This window comes from Hippichthys cyanospilos, chromosome 18 (genome assembly GCF_059441005.1).
Source record: "Hippichthys cyanospilos isolate Australia breed blue-spotted pipefish chromosome 18, RoL_Hcya_1.0, whole genome shotgun sequence".
NCBI classification, from domain to species: Eukaryota; Metazoa; Chordata; class Actinopteri; order Syngnathiformes; family Syngnathidae; genus Hippichthys; species Hippichthys cyanospilos.
Window position 1 is genome coordinate 3,358,800 of NC_142386.1, and position 27,046 is coordinate 3,385,845.

Genomic DNA, 27,046 nt, shown 5'->3' on the forward strand with positions numbered 1-27,046 from the left:
CAAAGCGCGGCGTTGCAAGGCAACTCCTGGGCGGGACGGGCCAAATGAGAGGTTGGATTTGGCCGGGTCCGGGTCTAATTACCGCCCAGGCTCCGGCAGACCTGGAGAACGTGGCGAGGGGTTCCGCCCGCTTTGAAGACGGTTTATTTGGCCTCTGTCATTTGGCAAACTTATTTTAGGGCCAGATACTTTTTCGCCGCTTGTTTCAGAACTTTACGCTACGTCTTGAAAAGAAAAATGAGCATGACGGCGTGAGGTGGATATTACATGCATAGAAGAAGAAAGTTGCACGTGGTCGCGAAGACATTCCCCCCCCCCCAAAAAAAAAAAACGACAGTCTATAGCAAGTTTTTTTGTTTGTTTTTTTGCAAAAATTGACTGTCTATATTGAAAGTAAAGCGTCTTTTTCTACAAAAGTCAAAAGTCTACAGTAAGGCTTCTTTTTCTGCAAAAATTGACAGTCAATTGACAGACAATTAAGCTTTTTTTAAAAAAAAAAAAAGAATCTATAGTCAGGCTTTATTTGCAAAAAAAATCAAAAGCATGGCTTTAAAAGAAAAGTTTTTTTAAGGTTTTTTTCTCGCAAAAAAGTTTTTTGCAATAAGGCTATTTTTCGCGAAAAAATGACAGTCTATAGTAAGGTTTTTTTTTTTTCAAAAAACAACAGTAAAGCTATTTTTCACAAAAAAAACCCAAAAGTCCATAGCAAGGCTTTTTTTTTTCTCTTTTTAAATTGCCTTATTAAACATGACCATTAAAAACACCTTACTATACATGGTCACTTAAGAAAATGGTCATTTAAAAAAAGAAGTCTTTTTTTTAAAAAAAAATAACCTCCTGCATGAAAGAACAATCCACAACAGTACGTTTACATATTTTAATTATTAAAATTGGTCTATTGAAACACAGTAGATTATGACAAGAAGTGTACAAATGAAATATAAATATTTCCCATTGTCTATCACTTGCGCTGGAAGATCGAGTTTACAAAAAGCGGTTGAGAAAATAATGTTAATGAGCAACATACTTCACATTCACCACTCAGAACATTAAATAGAACATGGGTTACTTTTTTTTTTTTTTCCTGGCATCTCCACAATAAAAATGAGCGAAGCCCATTAGCGCTTTAGTACAAAAGAGACCGAAAACGCTTTGCCATCAAAACGTCCGCTCGCAATCCTGCCTTGAAAAAGACAAAACGAGGACGTCCCCATCAGTCCCGTCCTCCAAAAATTCTAAAAAGCGTGAAGAATCGGCCGCCGTCCGAAGCGGGTCATCAGCTCAAGCCCAAAACAAATCAACAAGCCCATAAAAAAAAAAAAAAAAAAAAAAAAGGATGCGAGACACTTGCCGACTAGATTGGATTCGCTGATGAGACAGTTCAAAGGTCAAGCTCAAAGACATGCTCAAAAGTGTGGAAGAAAAATGCTCAGTGTTTATTGGACCTGAGAAGCCATACTATTTCAACAACTATCAACAAGTATTGTGCGGATTATCTGGACACCGGCCTCTCCTTTCACACCTTCTGTTGGTACCATTTTGCCCCGCCCTCCCTCCCTCCCTCCCTCCAAAAAAAAAAAAAAAAGTTGCTCTTGCATAAGCGTGGTGGTGCCGTGGAGATTTTTCCTCTTTCCCCATTTGATTATTTGGAGCATTTCATTTGGCAGCTTAGTCCAAATCAAAGACATTTTGACCTTTGTCTTCAAATGGTTTTCTGTCAGTGTGTCAAAAGAAGAAGGCCTCCAATGTTTGTTTGTTTTTTTTTTTTTGGGGGGGGGGGGCACTACTGGGCTTGTTCTGTGTGCTCGGCGCCGGCATCCCTTCTCGGCGCCGGCCCGCCCCCGCCGCTTTCGTTCCCCGCGTCCTCGTCCTCTTCCTCCATGCCTTCCTCTTCTTCCTCCTCCTCCTCGTCCTCCGCCTCGTTGTCGTCGTCCTCGGTGCCGTCGGCGGAATCGTCGGCTCCCAGCATGGCTCGCCGCATGGCCAGGGTGGCCGAGTCCGAAGACAGCGAGCGGAGGCTGTCCAGGCCCAGCGGGTCTGATGGGCAACGCGAAGCGGGACATCGAATCATGCGTATGTGTGTACCTGAATTTTTAGGTTTAAACTTTACATATTTAAGACGACTTTTACTGCAGTAATATTACAACTCCTGCCCTCATTGGTCGATGGTTAGCCGGGAGCCAACCACGCGCCTTGCGGGAGTGCCCGTCTCCCTCATGACACAAGATAGATGCAGCGGAGCATTGTAAATCTCTTATCTAGATTTCTTTCGTGGACATTTGGAATTTCAAACGTAAACGCTGATCGTTATCATGTTTGGTCAGCTACAGGCTTCACTCTAATTTGACTTCCTAATATAACCGCGGCTCTCCGTGAGACTGCAGCCACTTAAGATTACTGTTAGATTGTAGAGAATTACTGTATAGGGTTTTATAATTTAAGATATCGGTAAATATGTGCGCCGCGGAAGTTGGCTGTCCGAGGAGTGCCCCGTAGCAAATGCATTTATAGTGAACTCGTCCGTCTGCCGTGCAGGAAACCTTCAGGGCACGGCTCTCCCTAGTATAGCTTTAAAAAATAAATAAATAAATCTGCGATGCACTGAGGGTGCGATAGGGGAGATGCAAAGTAGCAAATTTGCACTGTATGTGCATATAAATTACGATTATATATAGATTTGAAGCTGTTTTGATCAGCATGAGTGAGGCTGGTTCACAGAATAAGCAAGGAATGCTTAGAAATGCATCATTGAAGGAATATCAATCAAATCAATCATATATAAGAATCATAATATAATAATATGTAATATAATAATAATATAATACTTTGGGAGAGTTTAGAGTGAGAAATCAACATTGGAACTTGTTTAAAAGCTCCCAAAAATTGACTTGTCATGTTCCAGCACCTTTCATGTCTTGCTTGTAAAAAGTAAATGGCGGCACCTTGTGGCGAAATTTGAAACCTACAGCCAAGACCGTCAGCGTCTTGTTTGTAAACAATAAACGGCGGCATCTTGTGGCCAAACTTGAAACCTACAGCCTTGCATTCATTTCTGAGCCGCTTTCCATCAAATTATCTTCATTTTAAGACTAAGATCAATTTGTCTTAGTTTAGGAAATAATTATTCTAAGAATGGACTTTGCTGAGTGGTAGAGCGGTCGCCTAGCAACCAAGAGGCTGCGTGTTCGATTTCCCCGTTGCTCTTAATGCTGTCATCAGTAGGTAAAAGAGTAGTATTCACTTTTTTAAACGCAAATCCATCTAAAATAAGAATTCTTAAATTTTACATGATATTGAGGACTATTTGCTTACATTTGATGTTTTTGTACTCAATATGTTCTTTTAGATGATTAGGATTTTTCAAATGATCAGGAAAAAAAGTTTTTTGAGGCTTTGATTTTAATGGCAGATTTTTTTTCTTTCCTTAAAACTGTAAAATTTTGCTGAATGTATTTTGACACTTTTTGCAGTGTAGTTATGTGTGAAGTTATCGGATTCTTTTGAACCTTCTTGAAGATTGTTTCCTCAAAACGGGGCTTTATGGGAAGGAATCATAGGAATCTTTTTTCCATATTGTCTTTTTGTTGGTGCGCGTGCGGGGATTTTTTTCCCCAGACTTGAGCCACGCCCTCTGTATGGGGCATGGTTGAAGATCGTTTTTTTTTCTCCTCTATCACCTAACTGTCTTATCTTTTTGTCCTTCCAAAATTTCATTCAAGAAGACTTCAAGAGGTTACGTGGTTGACGTTAGGAGGGTCAATACCGTCGGAATGGTTCCCCGTCTGAGACGCGTGCGTTTGCAAAACTCCGGCCACAATGGAGTCGGGCCAGAAGCGCTGCGTGGGCCGATGCTGCGACTTGATCTTCTTGGCTTTGGGAGCCGGCTCGGGGTTGCTGGCGTCCAGCATGGGCTGCAGGATGCGCCGCCGCGCGTTGATGAACCTGAAAAACAGACGGGGAAATGCCGCTCAAAACGCACCTCGGTTTCCGTGTTTACATCTGCTCGACAGCTCCGCTGTTCTCCTAACATCCACTCGCTGTTTGGGCCCGCAAGCGTATGGAATTTCCGCCATTTTCAGACTATTTCTCATCATTTGAGCCCTGCGGCTTATAGCCCAATGCGGCTAACGGGTCCTTTTTTTGCTAGCCACAGAGTCCGTCCACCAGTAAAACAAATTTGAAATAGAGCTGCAAATATGTGAATCAATGGCTGCATTTAAAAAGACTTAAAAATATTAAAAAAGATTAAAAATTATGTCTAAAATGAGTAAGATCTGGTATTGATGTTTGTTGCGTGTAATTTCATATATACTCTATGTGATTAATAAAAAAAAATATCTATATATACACACACATAAACACATACATAGATTGTATATCGGAATTAATATATGTTGATACTGTTGCTGTAAGTGGGCAACTATAAATACTTATAAACAAAACTGAAAACATTTTTATCTATTTTAAAAAACTGTACCAGTTAAGATCTGTGCCTTGTTTGGCTTAGTCTTTATTTTTTGGCGCCACCTCTGGCCGCGGTTGATAGTGCAGTGTGTGGCAGGCCTGGACGGGGTTCAATTTGTGTACATTTATTAAAATATATAATTTTTGCATATGGGACTCACCTGAGTTACGTTTGGTGTTATTTTCTTTTGTTTACAGTTTGACAGTTGAAATGTACTAGTGACGCAACTAAATGACAGAAGAGTTACACTCATATGTTGCCTGTCCGCCATCGGAACACGGAGGAAGGACAAAACACCGGGTCCACGATAAAAATTTCAAGCGGTCCGTGGCGCTAAAAAGTTTGGGGACCCCCGCTCGACCGAACGGAAGGAACCAGAAGATGGCAGCATCGGCTCGCCCCCACGAATCCTCTTACCAGTTGTTGACCTGCAAAAGCGTCAGGCTGGTCTGCGCCGCAATTTGCCTCTTCTCGTCTTCCGTTGGGTACGGGTGCTGCCGGGCCAAGGGAAGGACGGCACGCCGTTGAACTGGGCGCGCACGGGCGTGTCGTTAGCGTGCGCGCTTACCATGAGGTGCTGAAAGAGCCACGAACGCATGATGTTGGTGGCTTGCTTGGGAAGGACCCCCCTCTTATTCCGGGACTTCTTGTCCTCGCTGTCCAACAGGGCCGACAGATCGACATTTAACTGCGGACACAGGGCATCGACCAAAGGTCGAGGGAACACGACGCCGCCGTCGTCAAAGCGGGGTCTTAATGTTACCACGGCAACACAAGGCGGCAGACGGTTATCCTGAAGAAAAACCTCTTACGGCGTCGCCATGGGAACGCAGTTTCAGCAATAACGCTCAACCTCTGACGCATCCCTCCCGGCCCGTACAGCCGGATGATTGTTACTAAAAAAAATCATCACGCTTCACCGGGTGAAAATTGCATGTTTTAGGCGCCGTCGTAAGGGTCACAGGTCCAGGATTGATTGTTCAATTTACAAGGAAATGATTATGACTTTCAGCCTATGCGTTTGTTTATTATTCTGAGTTATGTGCGGTGTCAAGTCAGGGAATGTTCGTCATTGGCTACAAACACTGGGGTGTCCAAACTAGGGCCCCGGGGGCTATTTGCGGCCAATCGTCTAATTTCCTTGCGGCGTTTTGGCATAGACGCACAATTGTAAAGTTGGTACCAAAAACTTGGTAAACTACAGGTTTTTATGGAACTTGAACTGCGTCGCAAAGAAAAGGAAAAACAGCCGCTTCAAGCACATTCACTACACTGGCGAAGCGTTCACTGACCGCTCACAATGTGGGAAACACTTAACACGCAATAAATAAACGGATATGAACACATGAAAATATGACGTGTTGCCAAAGTGTTGGTGCATAGAAAATACCAAAATTTGACGCCAAAATTAAAGGTGCATCCTATAAACAGGTGAGTCTTATATTTGATGAATTCTGGAATAAAAAAATTAAATTCGGTATGGCCCGTAAGGCTAATCATAAAAAGGCCACTACCACAACTATTAATGTATTTGTTTACATAAGGCAGTTTTTTTTTCCCAAGGGTATATTTATGACTAAAATTATTTGATGATTTCTCAACAAAACAAAAAAGAAAAAAATTTCTTCCGCTTTCTTTTCTCTGTCAAAGTCCGATTTAAAAAGATTTAAAAATGTTCATTTTACAACAGTTTGCGTTTGCTTAGTTTTCTGATAGTTGAAATGAGCTTTGCCTTCCGTGTGGCCTTCATACGAAAATATTTGGACACCCTGGTGTAAAACTATAATTAATTGAATTGAAAATTAATGCTTTTTTTTTTCTTCCTTAAATTTAGGAAATGATTCTGTTAAGTTCTGCAATGAGTAGAAAACTAAAACCAAAACAAACAAAAAACACAATGGTGTGACGCTTTTGTGTGTGTGTGTGTGTGTGTGTGGGGGGGGGGGGGGGGGGGGGGGTGACGTCAATCTTTCCCTGCCCAAAACCGCACAGGCAACTCTTTTCTTCAACTTGTCCATGAACGCAACACGACCGCTAGCCAATCACAGTCCTTATTTCATACTAGCCAATGATAAACATCCGAGGGCGGGAGCAACCGCTGAGACGGAAGTCACAGAGTGCCTGCCCACCCGCATAGGGTGGTGACAACAAAGTCATCCTCTATTATCTGAGAAAGGGGAGGAGGGGAAAAAAAAAAGAAAAAAAATACAGCGCCAAATGTTGCCAGGTTGAGCTCACTGAGCAAGAATCAGCAGCAAGTTTGCATTCGAACCAAACCCAAACATGCACAATGCAAAACGTCAATTTGAAGAAAGTAAAAAAGGCTTATAGGAAATATATTCTTTCTTTTATCTAAAGAAGGAAAAATATTCTATTCAACAAAAAATCTTATGACAAACATACTTATTTCCAAGACATTAAATCTAACATTTTCTTATTAAGAAAATCATCTAAACATCAAAACATTTTTTTCTCATAATAAGATAAAAAGGTGATTTTGAATGATTTAGGATGCGTACCAAAATATGTAAATGCAAGTCCATAAAAATAAAATAAAAAAGAATGAATTATATTTTCTGACTTTATATTGAGAACTTCTAAAAAAATTTCTAACTGATTTTGTAACTCCAATTGTTCTTAAGATGAAGAAAAAATGAATGAATTAGATTTTCTTGGCAAGAAAATAATTCTGAACAGATTCTTTGCTCAAACTTGCCTAATTTTTGCAGTGCAGCAAAGCTTTTCACAGAAAATGAAATCAAAATGGGTGTGAACCCCCAGAAAAAAAAAAAAAAAAAGTGAATTAGGGGGTGCCAAAACTTCTAAGTATCTTCAAGTCTGACTGCTCTGTAAATTCCTTGCATTGTATGTCAGCAGATGATTGAGTGAATGTTCATCAGTGCTGCTTTACCTGCGAGTTTTGGATCTGAATGGTACCCGGCGGCAGCGCCTGCGTTAAAACTTGTCCCTGCGATGTCACCATGGCAACCGGCTGATACAGGGTCCCACCTGGCAAGAGGAATGACCGTATGAGCGTAGAAACGTCAGCACAAGCTTGACTTCATGAGCCTTGTAAAAATTCCGACTAGAAGCCGCTACTTTTTTCTCATGCTTTGAACCTTGCGGCTCATAGTTCATGCTGCTTGAATGCATGTTTTTTTTATTTACGAGCCACCAGAGGGCAATCTCCCGGTACACAAACGGATGGTTCTACCAAATTTTCCCACAGTATAAGGTGCAGTTAAAAGCCTTCAATTTTCTCAAAAAATACAACGATATATGACTAGTTATCTGGTCACACACCTCTGTGTACGTGCAAAAGCTCACCCGATACCACTTGGGAGTTTATTGTGCCCATAGAAATATTGGCCTGCTGCAAAGCCATCCCCGGAGGGTTGACAGGGTTGGAGACCGAAGTCACGGATGGAGAGGAGCTCTCATTCAGTTCCTGGAAATTATACAGCATGAATAAAAAGTCAAACAAGCAGTGGTGGCTCAAAGATTGGAAACACCCTCAAAGTCTGTTTTTTTTTAATGCACACTGAGAAATACGGTAATCGACAGATGTAGGTATTATTTATTTCTGTGATTAATTTACCCTTATTAATTGATTCCTTCAGTACATATTTCGTAAGGTATCAGTCATTTTTAAACCATCAGGACCAGCACTTGAAAAACATTGGAAGTATCTGGGATTGCATGCTTAAACTCTTAGAAAAAATGTCATCGATACGTCTTTGGGAATGAAAGAGTTAAGATGGAATTTCCCATGCTCCCTCAAGGTGTTTTCAAACTTTTGACTGGCCCTGCACACGGTGAGCAGCGATACCGCACATGTACGCAGAAGCAACGGAAAAGTGACCTGCTGCATGCCGATGCTAGTGTGCGAAGGAGAATAGGGTCCTCCCCCGAGGTCGTTGCGGAGAAGGTTGTCACTGTGCATCTTGGTTTTCAGGCAGGTGATGTAACGGTTGCAAAAGTCTTTGCACAGCTCATTGACCTTCTCCAACTCCAACAAGTGGATCCGCAACACTTGAATAGCTTTAACCATCTGACGGTGCGAAAAAAAAAAAGCGCATGAATGCAATGCCTGTTGCTGACCCAACACGAGAACAAGCAGAGTTTATTTACACTTGAAATGACAATTTATTGCAAAATGTAACCGCTTCCCAAAGCTTTCGTCCTCACTGCTCTCACGTGTAATCTCCACTCATAGAACAGCCTCAAAAAGTACCGTTCTCAACTGACTGGCCAGGAAATATATCAAACACACGGCACTCCTACAAGACACGTGTCGTGAGTTCATTTGCAACCCTACGATTAGAGTAAATTTATTTACTTATAAAATCATGTAAGAAAAGTGTCGCAATGATCCGTAAGATGTACTAATCAAGCCTATAATGGTTGATTACCTAACACTAGCAGAAAAACAGACAAGTGAAGGTTAACTTTTGAAGAATTTTGAAATCCTCAATTTCTGGAATGGCTTTCAACTGTTTTACAGAGATTTTTGTTTTGGTTGAAAATGGCTCTGAACATTTTGGGTTGCCGACCCCTAATCTACACTGGCAAATACGGCAGGACTCTTTGCCAAGACATCTGGTGGCATTCCAGCATTTTAGCTTCAAGCTTAGCTTGTCAACATGGGAAGGGAGGTCAACAAACTTTTGGTCAAAAACTGCTCGTTTCTCACCAGGTTATCCAGCTCGGGATCTTCACTGAAGAAAGGCTTCTGATCCCGCTCCTGCTGATGAACAAAGTTTTCAATGTCCACGTCGAAGCTGGCCGACGTGATGCACTCGGATCCTTGCGTGGCCTGCTCGCATTTCTCAAAAAGGAGCGCCAGCAGTGGGAACAAGGGATGTCTGCGCACAAATCCAGAGCTTCGAGTCAATGTACTAAAAAGTCACCATCGTTTTGTTATCCCAATATCACATTGACAAATGTTTTTGATCATCCACCATTTTGAAATTCGTACAAATACTCAGAATTTCCGCTGTTTCCATTCATTCATTGACAAATCTAGATTATTCAAGTATGTAAATAATCCGTTATGTGCAGTGTATATCTATATACTGCGTGTAAAGTATGCATTTTTTGTGTGTGTGTATATATATATATATATATATATATATATATATATATATATATATATATATATATATGTGACACGCTTTGATCAGTCATTTTTTTTCTCGCTACGCATGAAAAGTGCGACTTGCTCAATAATGTAAAACAACTTCTGGGAGTCATTTTCTTTTAATTGGGCTCACCAGGGAAGTTAATTGGAAAAAAAAAAACATTCATTGAAAAAAAAAAAAAAAACATTCAGTGAGATTGCTATCAGGGATCCAAACTGAGAGAGGAAACAACATTTTCTGGCTAAAACACCAAAACTTGCAAGATGTCTTTTACAAATTTCTGCATTTTAGGTTCCAAATCTCTCTTTTGAACAGCTTTTCCCCGACCTTTGATCTCTAAAAAACTAGGCAAGGGTATGAAACTTAAAATTGATGACAAAAACGACAATGTGGCCTACCATAAAAATTAGAGACCCCTAATATATATATATATATATATATATATATATATATATATATATATATATATGTGTATGTATGTATGTATGTATGTATGTATGGGGCCTTCTTGCAGATCTTGCCTGGCAGGGCCCCTCCTCTGCATAACCTGTGACTCTCATTTGCATCCTCTAATAGTCCTCTATATTCTCCTCTAATCTGCCTGATCCCAATTTAATGTCACTCCTTGAGCCCGACGTGGCCAGCATAGTAAGCAGGATAGTAGCACGCACACCAGAGAGCCTCTGCCTTGTCTCTTTCGGGTCTTCTTGTGGAAGGGTTGGGGCGGGGGGGTAAAAATGATCCTGGGACTGACCAGTAAGGACTGTCTCAACGCAAGAAACAAACATAGCACTTCTGCAGCTCCCTGCAATGTTCAACTTGAGCCTGAACGCCTCGGAAAACTATTTGTATTTGAACAAATAGTATCCTTATTTTCACACCCGGATGCCCTCCAGGCCTAACTTGCAAGCTATATTCACAACACCCATCATACAAACTTGTATTGCCCGCTAGCGAGGTACAGTATGTAAATGGAAGTGATTCTCAGCTAAATCAAACCGTAGGGAGAAAATATGATGAAAAAGTGACTTTTAAAATGCTATCCAAACACTTAGGTCGTGATGATCCATACTTGCCAATAAAGTGCGAATTCACACATCCCACAAAACCTTTCATGAGATGCCTATTTCCAAAATTAGGACCGCGAGCAAGCCAAAAAGTCAGAACGACTTTTGCCAAATTGTGATGGCGGGCACTATTTGTGTTTGCCAACGTGCACGCTCACGTGAAAACTGACAAGTGGCAGAAACGGAATGTTGCGTCGATAGCAGGGACTATCTTAAGCGTCGAAGGCAACAGGGATGGAGTACTACGGCCGATAAAAGTCTCAAGTTAACATGCCAATTCTCATTAGACGTGTGAGGCTCAGTGTTGCACTGGCGCAAGAGAACAGGATTTTTCATAGGCGAGAGGCTGGACCGCCACGCCAAAAAAGCCCTGCTTTCAGCCGCTAAAGCGGCTAGCTGAACTGAGCAGCGCAGCGCCGGCATTTTTTTCCCTCACAGTAGAAATGGAAACATTAGATAAAAGTACCACCTTGACGCCAGTCGTAAGCAAAAGCAAGAATTGAAATGACTTTTACGCAGGGATTCCGAGTCAGGAATACAGGTCCTCTCTTCCTGAAAATGGAAGCGGCCTGGCCGTCAACGTGCGTTTGCTCATCTCCTATGGCGGCTTTTCCCGCCGCCCCGAACCCTTCGAGCCCCTTTCATGGCGGCTTCTACAGTATCTGCAGTGCGACAGAGTGAAGATTGCCGCCTGGGGGATCATTACAAGGGCCATAAAACTGCCTTTTACACGACAAGCCAGCAAGTGGAGTCAGCACCATCTTCCACCCTCTGTTGTCTCACCGAGGAACCCCCCCCCCCCCAAAAAAAAAGACAATCGGAGGTCAGCGGGGCGTACCATGACTTCAACGTGAGGGAGCGACACGGCATAACGGCGAAGATGGAAAAAGGTGCTTTTGTTTTGCGCATTTTAGGTCATGCGCGCGGCGGCCGGCTTCTTCAAAAGCTTTTGACCACATGATGCCTTTGGAAGAGCCTTTTGCATGTTATCATCAATAACCCTTTCACAACCTACCCCCCCCCACAAAAAAAAAAAATCCCACTTCCATTTCTACCAAGAAATACCACTGAGACTGTATATCCCACGATTCTTGTATTAAAAACGTGCCAGAGAAGTGAAAACACCCGAAATTGGGCTTTAACCCTTTCACTGCCAAATATCAATATATTTCTGCAGTACTAGATGGTTAATTGCGGAGATATTGTACAACATAACCTACCGTGTTGACAGTGGGCCCAGCAATGGTTTGTTGCGTATGAAAAAGTTGCTAAATGCCAGTTGAATCTGTAAATAAGTGTGTAATGAACCGCTGGAATGCCATTTCGTCTTACTGCTATCATTCCTATACACGCTACCGATTTTTGAAAAGCTGGAGTAAAAGGGTTAAAAATCTAAAATAAATTCTAAAAATCTGTACGTTTTTAGATTAGGTAGGCACTTTTTTTTCCATCTCTGTGGTTCTGTAAAAGATGAGCTCATGTTTAATGGGGATTTTATGCAGAATTGTGAGAAATTCCAAAAGGTTCAGATACTTTTTCATGCCTACAATGGAATCCCTTTTGGAGGGCATGAGATGGCAGCTGTGAAGTGCAAAACAATCTGTTCTTTGATGCTGGCTGGAGGCTAATCTTGTGCTCAGAAGAAGAAAAAAAAAAGAAAACACAGATTGCTAAATTGTGTATGTTGAGAAAGCGAGCATAAAGTTGCCTTTTTGCCTTGCAAGATACCAATGAGGGAGTAGACAAATTGTAACGTGCATTGATTCGCTGAATTAAAAAAAAAGGGGGGCATAGCCCTTTTTACATCATGCGTCAACACATAGATAGAACTAAATATTTGATGATTTAGCTCAGAAGTAGGCCAAGGCAAGATAGGTGTACAGTCCAGGGGTGTCAAACATATGGCTCGCGGGTTTAATCCAGCCTGTGAGATGAATTTGTAAAGTACCATATTTCTCAATTTTTTTCCCCTCATTTTCAACTGCCATATTGGGGAGGGGGAGGGGGTTGTTGACGTATAACCGCATAACCCAAAACAGACCATTTTTTTCCCACTTATCTGTGCTTGAATAACATACATTTGAATGCAGCATAAGTAATATAATGTCATTTACAAGGCTTAAAATGATATTCCTCTAATTTGATATCGTTTGTATCCGTTTCAAAAACTTGATCTCAACTTTTTTCTGCAAATGAATATGAGAGCACAAATAATCTTGATCAAGCTGTTGCCTAGACATAATCGTTCTTGGTCGGTCAGTCGGCCCGAGGACTGGTTCCGACTCAGGGTCGTACCTGTAAACGGCCCTCTTGTCGGATTCGAGTTGGGTCTGCGGGTCAAGGGTCACGCTGACAGAGTTATTCCCTCCTGCGGAAGCTGCCGGGATATGGACCTGCGGGGTCTTGTTGTTCTGCTGGCTTGTGCCCGTCATCTGTCAAGCAAAACATGAGCACAAAATCTAGGAAGAAAAGAAACACCTTTGCAATCAGGTGCCACAAGTCCGTCATACTGGCAATTACCGTAATTCCCCAAAAGTAAGACGCACCCTTAATTTTGGGGTCAAATTCCGGTATTTTCTATGTTACTGTGTGTAATATGAACTCCTCGCCAGTGTAATGTTGAATGCACTGGAAGCAGTGGTTTTTCCTTTTCCTCTCGACGCGGCTCGAGTTCATTTTACCATAAATACCTCAAGTTGAGCATCATTCGCGTCGTGTGTATATGCCTAAAGACCGAAACTGATAAATGTACTCGGACAGACTCGGACGGTGGGTCAGCCCGCCCGCTTCTTTTATTGAAAATAATGCCGTAATAACCTCGGCTAAAACAAGCTCCTGTTAGCTGCAACTAGCACTTTCTGCCGACAGCCAACTTGACGTCCCCATCTAGCTCGACCCATTCCGGCATAGGCGTCAAACTCCAGTCCTCGAGGGTGGGTATCCTGCACCTTTTTGGTTTTTCTCTCTCAGACACACCTGTTTCAAATGAACAGGACGATTTTCAAGCTCTTGCTTAGCTTGCAGATGAGCTAATCATTTGATTGAGGAGGGCTGCAGAGAGACCCCTGGAAAACATGCAAAACGCCGGCTCTCAAGGACTAGAGTTTGACACCTGTGCATTACGGCAATTATTGTAACTAATACAGTGCGTCTTATATTTGGGGAATTACTGTATTTGCCACGATGGGGCAGCTCCTTTGCAATCAACTTGTTCAAGCGAGTTAAACAAGAGACTCGATTCATCAATTGTTACACATTGCGCAGGCGAATCTCTCAAGATTGCGACTTAAGAGATAATTAGGCTGCTGAATTTTGAAATGTACAGAAAAATAAAAAAGCGCTTCCTCTCTATCTATTCTCTGGTGAGTCTATGCGTTCCCCAGCCCCCAGCTCCGTTCTCGTGACAGGTTGGGGCGGGTGAAAGCTTCAAGTCTTAATCCCGCCACCAAATGGGAAATAAATGAGCTTCTTCACACTTAACTAGCTCTCATTTGCATTTTGCCAACACGCATACTGCTTAGCTTCTCCTGAATTAATCCTCTGGGTGCGCACAGACAGATGCGGCGGAGGCTGAGGACAGAGCGACCAAGCGGCTCCGCTTCCTCTGGATGGCGTTTGCCGCACAAAGGCTTGCAGACGTCCGCAGACGCTCGCATTCTATTCGGCGACATCGCACAATGGGGCCCACTGGATATTATCACGTTAGATATTTTAGAAACATTTGTCAATTTGTACATTGAAGTGTGGTCATTGCGCTTTTTAGATGGCAGTTGCTATTTTTTAAACTTCTTGGTAAGTATGAAGGATAACAGGGAGGTCTTTGTCTTAACCCCTTAAGAACTAAGCAGCAGGTTTGAGGACATCATACGTTTGCATGTCAAAATCAATGAATACACTGAATTTTGGTGTTGATGTACACTTCTGGGAGATGATTGGACCAAGCTTTACACTTCAAAATCAAGTAATGACACTTAGCACGCCCTCTGTGACCTTTTTGGATCTTAGAAGATGGCTCTCAAAACTTGAGGCAAACGAATTGCTCATTTTTGATTAAAAACACAGACTTATGCTCATCAAACAACTTTGCTTCACATTCAAAATTATTTTGAAAATATATCTGAAATTCTTTTCAAAGTCTAGTGTGTCTCACAGTGGACATTCATGGAAGTGCGGTGCAGTTCGGTGATACTGTATCACTAGTGCTTGCAGAGTTGACTCAACAAGCAGCATCTGAAAATAATGAGATGGCAACCACGCTTTCATTTTTTTTTTATCTTCTTGGCATGCATGAAAGATAAGGAGGAGGTCTTTGTCTTTAAAACAGTTAACGTTACAAGTCATTGTGAAATGGTACACATTTCTTAATGTACTTAATATGCAGAATTTGTAGGGCTGTAATTTTATTACAGCGATACCATGACATATTTGTTTAAGAGAAATCTCAATCTGATACCTGCCATTTTCTACGTCCCACCACACATTTTTTGATGCACCCGCAATAATCCAATGGCACGTTTGAATGATTACTTTTTTCTCCCTCAGATGACCAGATGAAATTCAAAGAAATACTGGGATTCTTTCCCTTTTCTCAGCATTGTGTGTGAAGCAACTTTGTTAAAGATTCGGCAGCCGCCATGTGTTATCACACCGTCTAATTGACTGTAGGCTCAATGATGACAAAGGCTAGATTTTTTTTTTTTTTGGATCAATTCCGACTTACCTGTTGGTTCTCCTGGTACGATGGTGGAGGAACGCGCTGGGTGGCCATCATTATCACTGCAGGAGCCGGGGACACATGTTGCATCATGGGATAGTGTCACATTGAGACTGAGAAAAAGACACAACATTGAAAGGAAAAAAAAAAAAAAAATCAAGCCGCTGCAAATGCTATAACAAAAGCCGTCGGACATATATTGTGCGAGCTGGTACGTCATTAGACTGTAAACATTGGCCCCTGTATGAATGATAATTGGCCTCCAGGAACTATTCTGAAGGCATGGGGCGCAGCAACTTTCCCGGCTTCCCTGTGAGGACAGGACAGCCGGGTCACTGTTGAACCAATCAAAAGGCTAATTAGGGCCGCTGTCAGTGGGCTAATTGCTGTAGGCCGAGACCCCACACAGCTAAGTGGAATGCCACCGCCGCCGGAGGAGCTCGTCGGTTCAGGGGTGCATTGCGAACACGTAGCAAGACAAAGAGGCCCCCCGCAATTCCCCCAACTTATTGTAGGCGAGCACAGCGGGTGAAGCGTCCCAAAGCTACAGATAACCTATGTGATGATGCTGCATGAAAATATCCTGTAAAGTGTCTGTAGGAGCCTGAGGGAGAAGGATGCTTCCTATAGTAACAGTATAATAACAGCACCTTGCAACACAGAGGACGCTTGAATAGATGGAACTGAATACGTCTTCGTTCTGAGATCAAAAGACACTAGTCCAGGGGTCGGCAAGCTTTAACATTCAAACAGCCATTTTGACACGGTTTCCGTGGATAACACAACATTGGGAGGCGCAAAGACTACTACAAACGTATACTGACAATAATTATGGTAAGGGGGCGAGTGGGGGGGGTGGAAGCGGACGAAATCGGTTGGGTGTTAGCAGCCAGAGGAGTTGCTCACAGCAGCTTTTGTTAACCAAGGTTGTACCACATTATTTTCATTTAAAGAAGCAAGCAGACCGAACCAATGTCTGAATCCATTCCGGTTTGCAAATAAGGGCATTAAGATGAGATTTATTCTGTGTTAAGAATTCTTCAAGCACTCCAGTTTGTACTGTTTGCTTACCTGTGTTATCTTATTTTGAAATATAATTTTATTTGTCATTAAATCATTTTCAAACGTTTCAAATCTAAATGTATTTAGATCCTTTCTCAGAAAAATAGACAGACATATGCACAAAAGCAAAACGGTACGACAACTTTTGAAACATTATCATTCTACCTCCGCATTAGTTTACATTATGTGATTGACCAATAAAAAAAAATCACCTCTTATGAAAGAGAAAAGTTCCTGGCAGTGCAAGCAAATAACAGAAAAAAAAGACCATTATACGGTAATAGGTTCTTATTTATGGCACTATGTGGATTCCATCGTGTATTTTATTTATTTATTTATGACTTTTGTTTAGTGGTGTGCATGCTTGTGAAGTCATTTTGTGTACTGATTGCTTCTCGATGTTTTTGCTCTCATTCCGACCGTTATCAGCTGAAAGGCATCTTCCCTGTTATCTGCCCTCATTTTAATTGCAAAATACAGCCGGCGTGTTAGTCATGAAATGGAAAACTGTGCATTAATTGATGAGACTGAAGATAAAGCAATTCCAATTACGGCAGAGTATTTTAGTGGGGCTCTCAAGTTTCACCATCCCTCGAAGGAACAAAATAGCAATTTGGAGCAGGGAACAATGCCAGTCCATCAAAATACACATCCAAACTCATAGCCAATCCAAAAGTGGCCCGAACGTACACATAAAACAGCAGTACGCGCGATGCAAGCGCAGTAGAAAACACATCACAAATGTAACATTTATTTCAGTAGCCAAACGACTAAATAAAGTAATATGGAAATCACGTGATATATATTGCATATCATTTGAGAACTGCCCGTGGCGGCAATCAAAATTCACGAGCAAGCATTAAATGAAAACTGAGAAGTAGGCATAAAATTATTCGGAGGAACATCAAAGAGGTTTGTGAATTTGGACTGGAGGCATATATGCACACACACGCAAACAGTCCTTTATGCTTTTGGGCACAATGAATTCAACTTTCAGACAATTGCAAGGTGTGGGGAGGAAAAAAAAAAAAAAAAAAAGTCAAATGAGTCACTGCTACGGCTTCTACCTGCATAATTGGTGGCCGCTTCTTCAAACAAATTGTTATAAATCACACCTGTATGTATACAACTTCATAAAAATGCCGTTGTGACTTGAGAACACTCACGCCACTCACACTGGAGCGCATATTCCCTAACGCTTAAGCACCACCCACTTTTTGATCCCATTGAGTTGAAAACTTTTGCTCAAACTAGCAAATTTCTCGCAATTTCTCAGAGTACGTCGACCTCACTTAGAAGTCGACCCCTCCCTTTTTTACTTCCGTTTGGGAAAATTTGACAAAAACTGAAAAAATTAGTACGCGAATACAAGCATACAAATGTACAAATCGTTAAGGATGGGCATGTATTGAAAATAGAAGTAAGATGCCTTTTTTTGGACACCTCACATGGTTGTGGGCAATGTGGCCAATTTTGAACGAAGAAAAAAGATTTACAAGCCAGGCGCAGCATTGCGGAGCTCTAAGACATGAAAATGAATAAATACATGTGGTGTTTTTAAATGAGGAAAGCCTGTTTTACAACGCAAACAGCGTGCCGAGTAAAACGGCGGAAGGAGAGGCTATGAGATCGGGGGCCGCGCAAATGATCAAAAACCCAAGTATCGGGAAACAAGCACCGCATACTGTAACCTCTTGAGAATAGGAATGCACGTAAACACAGACATGAACTGTTATCCAAAAATTACAGAAATAATTTTGATGCATACGTACACAGCCAGAGGCAAATTTTTCTCTCACTTGGGGTTTCGGGGCTACCAATCCCGCTGTCCTCAGGGTTAGCCTAGCCTACACTTGGAATCCTGTTGACATTCCCAGACCACCTCATTAACCTGTTCTAGCGGCCTTCCCTCCTGCCCAGACGTGCAACAACCTGCTTCTCAATAAGCGGCACTTTAAATTCATGACGCTATCATTTATTCATCTGCGCTTTTTGAACACCAAGTAGTTCCGGCAAGCATTGTGTCGGACGTTGTGGTGAGCGACTTTGCATTTCAGAGCATCGGCCCTGTTCTCGCTGTCAAGATTGGTAGAAGAATTAAAGGCCGGCATATGAATATGAAACCAATATATTTATTGTAAGCCTCAGAATAACGTAGAATGTTTGACACTTTCTGGGCTTTTTTCAGTAATTCTTTATGGAGGGATTGAAGCTAATGTGTAAACAAAACGTGTGGAGCGCAATAAAAAGGTCAATTTTCATTGATCAAGTGGAGAAATTCAAATGACTGAATATTAAAGTGTACCCAAGGGCTGAAGGAAACAAGTCAAGCCGTCTTTTCCTTTTCATAATGCGTCAAAGTCCGCCGGAAAAATGATCTGCGCAGCCTCGTTGTTGACACCAAAGAGGCAATAACAAAGAGGCATTTTTACGCATTTTTTATACTATATATCGAATTAGAGGTATATATATAATCATTTAACCCTTGTAAATTACGTGATATTACTTTTTTCGAATTTGAAATAATGGTATTCAAACACAGGTGTGAAAAATTGGTCTGTTTTGAGTTATGCGTTTATAAGTCGACCCCTTCTAATACCGGGGTTGAAAATGAGGGGAAAAAGACTCAACTTGTACTTGGAAGGAATATGGTACCTGACTTTTATGGTAAATATAAAAAGTCTTTTAAAAATATTCTATTGCAGATGGCCTATTTTTGCTCCATTAACTACAAAGCCAATGTGCATGAAAATTTGTTTTGTGGTTACATTTAGCTGCTGCAGTTTTTAATCATGTGCATTTTGTTTTCTGAAAATGATGGTAAAACAAGGGCCGCTCGCACTAGCCTCAGAAAACCTTGGGAGCAATTTGTATACAATGACCACTGTGTACTAGTCGAATGAAAAATCCCAAACGCATACATCTGGAAATTGCTTAAATAATGAATAGAATCGGTAAGGTTCCATTTTTTTTTTCCGTTGTCGGTCTAGCAAAGTATGTACTTATCAGTTTGTCCTCATCAAGTCCCAGTGACATTTCATGCCTAAATTCAAAATCTCTAACCTTTTCCACTTGATTTCTTCATGCTGAACTTGTTAATGAATGTCCTTCATATATTCAAATATGCCCTACAGCAGTAATAAAGACATCCAGATTCCCCTCGGGTATGACAGACAGTTTGCAAGATTCATTGCTTCCCTTTTCACTGCTGACAATGACATGACTGGTCCAATCACACGCAGGCAGGTCTTGTTGTCTTGTATGCAAATGTGGATATTACGGATTCCAGTTAGATTGGGATTTTGCCTTTGAAAAGTCCATTCGGGTCTCAAATAAAGTGGGTGAAACTACAATACGTGCGAAATTTATGTAATTCCCAAATGACAGGAGAAATACATGCAGAACAACTCATTAACATCGCTAAAAGCCCTTATAATGAGGCATGTTTTTTTTTTTTTGATGAAGAGCCGTCTAAGCGGCACAAAGATGAAAAGAATATTCAGATAGCAGGACTGGATCAAGGAAGACTGAATTGTCTACTCTGTGTTTCTAAAACATCATTGGTTAAATACTATTAAATGAATTTTAAAAAATATACAGCAGAAGCTTGCCATAAGGGCCTTCAAGGTCTTTTCAGAAGGCGCAAACATCATCAAAAGAACTGACCTGCATTTGAAATTTGCCCTGTACAATTATTTTTTTCTTTTTTAACTCATTGAATCTTTGGGAGAGTCATGATTCTAAAGGCATTCCATGGTGGAATCATTTAGGACACCCGCCGCCCTGGACACTGGCTTTTCTCCCCCCTTCTCCGAGAAAAAGAAAAAAAAAGGGATGTACGTATCATAGAATAGAACTCTATCATCACTGTCATATGAACTAAGAAAATCAGCATGGCCTCTCTCATTTTAGATCTCCAGCAAACGTAGCAAAAGTTCGATCTTTTGCAGGACTCTATCTTCACTTAACTCCATTGAGAGTGAGAGTTTGCTTCTTGGTATGAAAAGGAGCACATGTCTTGTTTCCCCAAGCCACAAGCCCACCCTCTCCTTTCAGATGGCAGGACATCTGGAGTTGATTTCAGCACGAAAGAACATTGGATCTCCCCTGAGCGGCTGGCTGGATGGGTGGCCCGCGCAAGGCCCAGTCCGACCTGAATGAAAGCGGGAGACCCCCGCCGCACGTCAACATGTGTTGTAACATTACGACTTGAAACAAAGTCCCAATTCTTGTAATATTACCAAAACATCAAAGAAAACATACTGACAATATCAACTATCCTGCATAAGCTTGCGTTTTTGTTTTGTTTTTTGTTTTTTTGTCTCCTCTTTACGACTTTTTTTTACGGCATCGACAACACTTACAAAATTCAAACACAAAATTCAAACTTGGCGGTCAGTGTGTACGTGTGTATGACTGCGATTCGCAGCACCCTCATGTCACTAAAACGCCGGTCTGCTATTGGTCGGCCTCACCGAGATGTCAATATGCTATAAAGACTTGATCTCATGTGAGAGTGCTTACAATATCGTATTTATTGCGCTTTTTAGTGCTTGATTCAAACTTTAGTCGGTTAGTCATGGGTCCCAAGATTGCTAGTGATATTCAAGGAAAAAGTAAGAAGATGATTGTATGGAAACGAAAATGGAGATAATCAAAAAATACGAAAAAGGCTAGGCTAGGGTATCTGATTTACAGATTCAAATAAATTTCATTGTAGGCTAAAATGGGGGATTCAAGGATCCATCTCTTCACAAACAGTTCAATATTTGTGTGAATATGCCGTCTAATGGAACCATAAAAAAGAGAGGGAAGATGAGTAAATCCTTGCCAGGGAGTGGAGAAAAAGTGAGAAAATGGGAAGACGTGTCATTTAGAGTAAATGGCATCCAAAAAGCCTCTCCAATTATCTTTGCTTACCATGCCACAGAGGCTGACTTAATTAAAATGACTTGAGAGGAAGCGCAGGAAGGAGCCGCCAGTGATTGAGGGGGCAAGCGCTTGACGTATCTGCACCCAAACACAAAGCTCATATGTTGCAAAGGCTGTCCACTGCTTCCTTTTCAAATGATAACTTCAAAAAGGAGAGCGACTGAAAAACGATATATATATATATATATATATATATATATATATATATATATATATATATGTGTGTGTGTGTGTGTGTGTGTGCGCATTTGTTATCCTCTTGTCTGACTCTCCCCTCTTTCACACTTCCTTGTGCCTTTCTCCAAGAAAAACCTTTGACAGTAACCTTTACACAGGAGGTCTGTTTCTATGGAAACAACACCCAACCAGTGCTTACCTCCCGTGAAGCCCACTATGGTCTTAAAGTATAAATCACATTTACAATTAAATGCTCATCTTGTATTTCGTGTTTATATTCAAAAATGTCATTTCCTGTGAAAAGCTAATAGGAGTTAAAAGTGTTCATAAAATCAAGTGCACCCAAGCAAAAATCTTTAAGGGCCTTTGGTAATTAAATAGAAAAAAATAATGGCACTCTAATACAGGGATGCCCAAACTTTTTTGCCCCAAGATCTACTTTTAGGAACAATGCGCTGCCTGTAAAGGCACTGTAACGTAGTCAAAGTCAAACATTTTGAGGAAGTCAGCCAATCTCTCAAAATATACTGTATGTATGGTACTTAATTAACATATGGAACATTAATACTCTTTTATTTTGAAGTTCCACCTGGAAGCAGAAACATGACAACACTCAACCAACTTGATCATCTTTGCATCTGCAGAAGTTGGGGTGGGAGTAGATTAGAACTCCTGCCCTCATTGGTCAACGGTCGCGCCAGGAGCCAATCAACGTGTTTTGTAGGAGTGACCGTGAAACTCACACACACGCAGGTTTGGTTGACTCGTAGGAAGAGGAGGAGAAACCAGCGCTGCACCAGAGCATTGTAAATCACTTACCTAGATTCCTTTATAATAAAGTGGAATTTCAAGAGTAAACTGATTGTTATCATGTTTGGTCAGCCACAGACTTCACTTTAATTAAGACTTCCGGGCCCCGCTAACATAACCGCGGCTCTCGATGAGACTACAGCCAAAAGGATGGGAAGGGATAACAGTACAGTTACTGTATAAGGTTTAATAATTTAAGATCTAAGTAAATATGTCGGTTTACACTAAGATACAAAGCCCTGCGAGTAAAAAAAGGGTCGACAACACGGTCAGGATTGTGTCTTGAAGCTAACAGCACAACCACATAATCTGCAAATACTGATAGATCATGTCGAATCCTCATTTCCATTAAATAGCATCCATCAACAAAGTTGATGACACCTATCAGACATTGGCAGAGCGCCGCACTCACTGAAAACCCGTTTGACTTCCTGTCAGCAAGGAGGACGAAACTCTTTACTCCGGCCATACAGTGAACATTGGAAAAACCGACCCATGGCATTTTCACATGCATATGAAGTCTGTTCTTTTACAAACGGTTGTACCGCTTTCCCCAATAATGAGAAAGTGCACTCAACATCGGTTTTATGCCAAAGTCTTCACCAGCTTTAAAGCAAACTTGCTCGGACGCATGCACGGGCGCAAAGCCACGCACACGCATTCACACGCTGACACACATTCCTCTCACCTACTCAGCCAACACACAGTAGTGGCTCATGTGTCACAGCTGCGCTTTTGTCTTGCAAGCTTATTTTCAGGGAGTGTACAGTAATGTATTTCTCACTGAACATAACACAACTCGGACTGTTTCATCAAAAGTGTTTGCACAGAAGGTGGGTGGGTGCAAAAATCTCAAGTGAGTGAGAATGCATCGTTTTTGTTTTTTTTAACGCGCAAAATATTAGCAACTACTTAAGACACAAAATATTTATATCAATTATACAGTATGAAGAAAATGTTTTCTTTTGCATGTTTAAGTCCATTGAGATACATTATCAAGACCAGTGTTAAGGAACCCAGTGTTCAGGACTCAAGACCAAGATTTGCCAGAGACCAGACATAAATAAATCCATATGTAAAAGAAAGATAAATTACAGTGCCATTTTACATGATACTCTCCATTTTAGTAATATTTCTGCGTGAACAAGGATGGACTCGAACGGTGGTTCAGTCTGCTTGCTTCTTGAATTGGAAAAATTGCCATAACAACCTCAGCTAACACGAGCTGCTGTTAGCTACAACAGACACTTGCTAACAGCGAACTGAAATCCCCCTCATCCCATTACGGTAACTATTGTAAATAAGAATTACATTGATGTAAAAATGCACATCGGTGTGTAAAAACTTGGCTTATGCGGCCAACAGAAAAATCTTCCTCGAATGGTATCGAATAAAAATAAATACATAAATAAAAATCTAATTTTTAAAAGTTATTTTTTATAGGATGCACCCACACCTTTGGCCTTCATTTTTTGGAGAAAAAAATGTGTCTATTATGCCAAAATAGATCCATTTATTTATATATATATATATATATATATATATATATATATATATATATATATATATATATATATATATATATATATGCATGCATTTTTTGGGCGTGTTTTACTTTTTGCAAGAGCCCAAAAGAGCACTAAATTGAAACCAAAAGGAAACAGCTATTGCCTGCTTGAATACAGTGCAGCAAATTCAAGTACAGGATAAGTGGCGCCGATGTCCGATGGGAACCATTTGACCACGAGAATAATTTCGGCGAAACAGATTACAAGGGCAGGTCAATCAGGTGGGAATCATGACAATTGTGAAAGTTTGCTAGAAGTCTAACCGGCCAACTTTTGCTTCCTACAACACTCTGCGGAAAATGCAAAAGCAGAAAAAGTCAAAACGTCTTATCAGTCTGATTTTTTGCACCCACTCCAGTCCCTCTACATTCCCCCAAAAAGAGTGAGAAAAGTGCGAGAGCGTTAAAAAAAAGCTTATATTTCTCTAAAAATAGAAGAAGGGGAAGAATAACCTGTGTTTTTTGTTTGTACGAGCTAAGAGAGAATATTGGTAATTTAGCTCTCCCCCTCCATCTGTTTTGTTTTCCTTCCATCTCCGTTTTTGATGAGCTGTGTCTTCAGTCCCCCATATAAAATCCCATTAGCTCTTAATGAAGTCGGGCTCCTAGCCTCTTGGCCTCACCTCATTTAGCACGATTGTCTTGCGGCCATTAGCATCCAGGCAATTACAGCCGTACGACAAGAGTAATTGGAAATGGCGACAGGAATGCTGAGAAATGGAAATAAATAAATATAAAAAGATATTCGGGCTAATAAGCTGCTATTCAAATGGCACGGAGGGAGCCGCATGTGTCCAAGTTAAATCAACATAATTACAATTAGGGTCGGTAGGGGGAAAGTGAGCGCTTGACGCTAAAATTGATATGGATGGATTTTTTTGCATAAAGGTAGGAAATGTGATGGAGGAAAATGGGGCTCACGCTGCGAGCGCAACAAAGAAGAACATCACCTTAAACTTCTCATGTGTACCGCTTCTATTTCAACGTTTTTAATTTAGCGCCGTATTTCCATGCCAGCGTGTATGTGCAAAATTTGACCAAAGCAAACGAGACCATTTTATTGGTCTTTCGGTGCCAAGCGTTATCCCAAAAGGCTATCCCACGAGTGCTGGACGATTTCTCGCATTTTGACGCATCTTTCAAAGCCGACAGAATATTGTATTGTGTGACTGTGTATACATTGGTGCAGCCATATGAAAGATTGGATTCCATTCTTTGCAGGATTCTATCAAGATTCTATCTTGTTCCGTTCTTTAGTAATCACTGTTTGAAAAAAGGTCAATTGAGTGAAACCAAGCTATTTTGGACAAAACGTCTTCTTCACAACAGTGACTTTGGGACACAAATATATATTTTTGTAGCATCTGAAACATCTCAACAGCCCTTCCCTTTGATGAAAATGAAGAAAAACCGTTAAAATGTTTTTGATGGCAAAATAACAGTTTGTGTATGTATGTAAAAACATTACAAGAGCCGTCGATTGGCATAATATTAATGGGAGCGCTGTCCACGAGTGTCATCCATCCATTCATTAACTCTTTCAGTGTCAAGAGTTACCGGAAAAGAAAACCTCTCGAGGACAGTATAATTTTGCATTTTTACATCGGCCGACAGAATATTATGCGCTATTTCTGTGTAAACAAGGGTGGTATCGTATTAAAGATTGATTTCCTTTCCTGACTTAGAATTACAAGCATGTAATGTATATGTAGTATGTATGGCAACACTGCCATCCAATGGTCACAGTTATCACTACAGTGCTCAATTGACGTAATAATAGATAAGCCTTAGTCAAGGTGTCAGCTACCCTCCATAAAAAAACAAAAAGTTTACTATTTCAAAACATGAGAACTCTCTTACATGCACTAACACACTAAGTACTTTATAACATGACAAGAATTCTCCTTTATGAGACTGAAGGAGTTAACCGTGTCCTTAGTATAAACATGTCTTCAGTTGCTTTGGTCAAACTTAACTTTATTTATAGATCACCTTAACTCAAACATCGCTATGTCCAGAGTGCTGTACTCAAGTCAAAATCAGTCCTGAAAAACAGTCCATTAGCAGCGGTTAGCATGGAGAGCAAAAATGTCAAAGGTGACTTGACGTCTGGGTGACGAATGCGGGCTTGCTGGCAGATTGCGATGGCATCAGTCATTTTCAGGCCGCGCCATTCAAGCCCCCAACGCTGTCAGGCAAGCGAGGCCCCCTTCCCCTACTTTATAAGCTGACTGACAGCTGGCAGAAACATGATCCGTAAAAAGGAAGCCAAGGAAGCCCCCCCCGCTTAAAGGGGCACGCTGCCCACTCACCAACGGTGGCCTCTGCAGCTGAACACAAGGTTGATTTGACCACAAAGGACCCAGGGGCATGAGGAGAGGGGGACGAGGCTATAATGGACTTCTTGGCTGATGAATCAAAGGCACCAAGGCAAGGAACTCAGTGTTCAGGGCTCAAAAGGGAAATAGTCATCTACAATAGAACATCAAGTTGCTGCGGTGTCTCATTGCTAAAATGAGATGGGCCCGCCCATCGCAGGGAGCTTTTCGCTCTGCTGTACAACCAGTGCAAGGATTCTGCACAAACTGTCAAAGCAACTAAAAATGCACCTGCACACCCACATTTCACATGTTGTTTGTGCGGCAAGATCCGTGGAGAAGAAAGGTCGTAGACGTAGTGGAAAGAATTCAAATATGGAGGGAGAAGCTACTTGGTGCTCTTAGTACAGAATTGATGTGTGCAATTAAAACAGGGATCAAAACACCGCATATCAGTGCAACAGAGAATCCAAAGATTTATTTGAGCTTTCCCATTGGTTTTGCTCCTCACAAAAACACTAAAACATTAATTAAATTGTTCAGGATTTGGAGCGCATTTCAAATTTGAGGCTACGTAGAAATTGGCTCTGCGACGACTCCTTTACGGAAGAACACAGAAATGGCAGACCTCTTCTTGCCTTTAGCCAAACATTGCCATATGCGCAGCTTCCTCGCAAGCTACCTTCTGTTGTGTCTTCAGGTTCCCTTCCTTTCACATTGTATAGGCATACTATATGCTTTCGATCGTATTCAAATAGCTTTGTGGAATTCCTATCATTCAAGGGTTAAATAA

The 27,046-nt window shown here is 41.2% G+C and overlaps 1 protein-coding gene across 3 annotated transcripts in view; it reads right to left on the reverse strand.

The window, feature by feature from the left end:
- Positions 1-863: 863 nt before the first annotated feature.
- The window catches only part of pknox2 (pbx/knotted 1 homeobox 2), a 36,873-nt gene continuing 10,690 nt past the window's right edge, over positions 864-27,046 (reverse strand). For 2 of the 3 annotated variants that reach the window (XM_088440383.1, XM_088440382.1), the window contains 10 exons: positions 15,394-15,500; positions 12,969-13,105; positions 9,159-9,330; positions 8,328-8,516; positions 7,769-7,913; positions 7,377-7,474; positions 5,034-5,153; positions 4,883-4,959; positions 3,764-3,942; positions 864-2,037 (listed from right to left, as the gene is read on the reverse strand). In XM_088440383.1, the coding sequence (XP_088296509.1) occupies positions 1,784-2,037; positions 3,764-3,942; positions 4,883-4,959; positions 5,034-5,153; positions 7,377-7,474; positions 7,769-7,913; positions 8,328-8,516; positions 9,159-9,330; positions 12,969-13,105; positions 15,394-15,480 (1,458 nt within the window). In that variant the 5' untranslated portion in view covers positions 15,481-15,500 and the 3' untranslated portion in view covers positions 864-1,783. The remainder of the gene's footprint in view (positions 2,038-3,763; positions 3,943-4,882; positions 4,960-5,033; positions 5,154-7,376; positions 7,475-7,768; positions 7,914-8,327; positions 8,517-9,158; positions 9,331-12,968; positions 13,106-15,393; positions 15,501-27,046) is intronic. The other variant, XM_088440384.1, reaches the window with a different exon arrangement.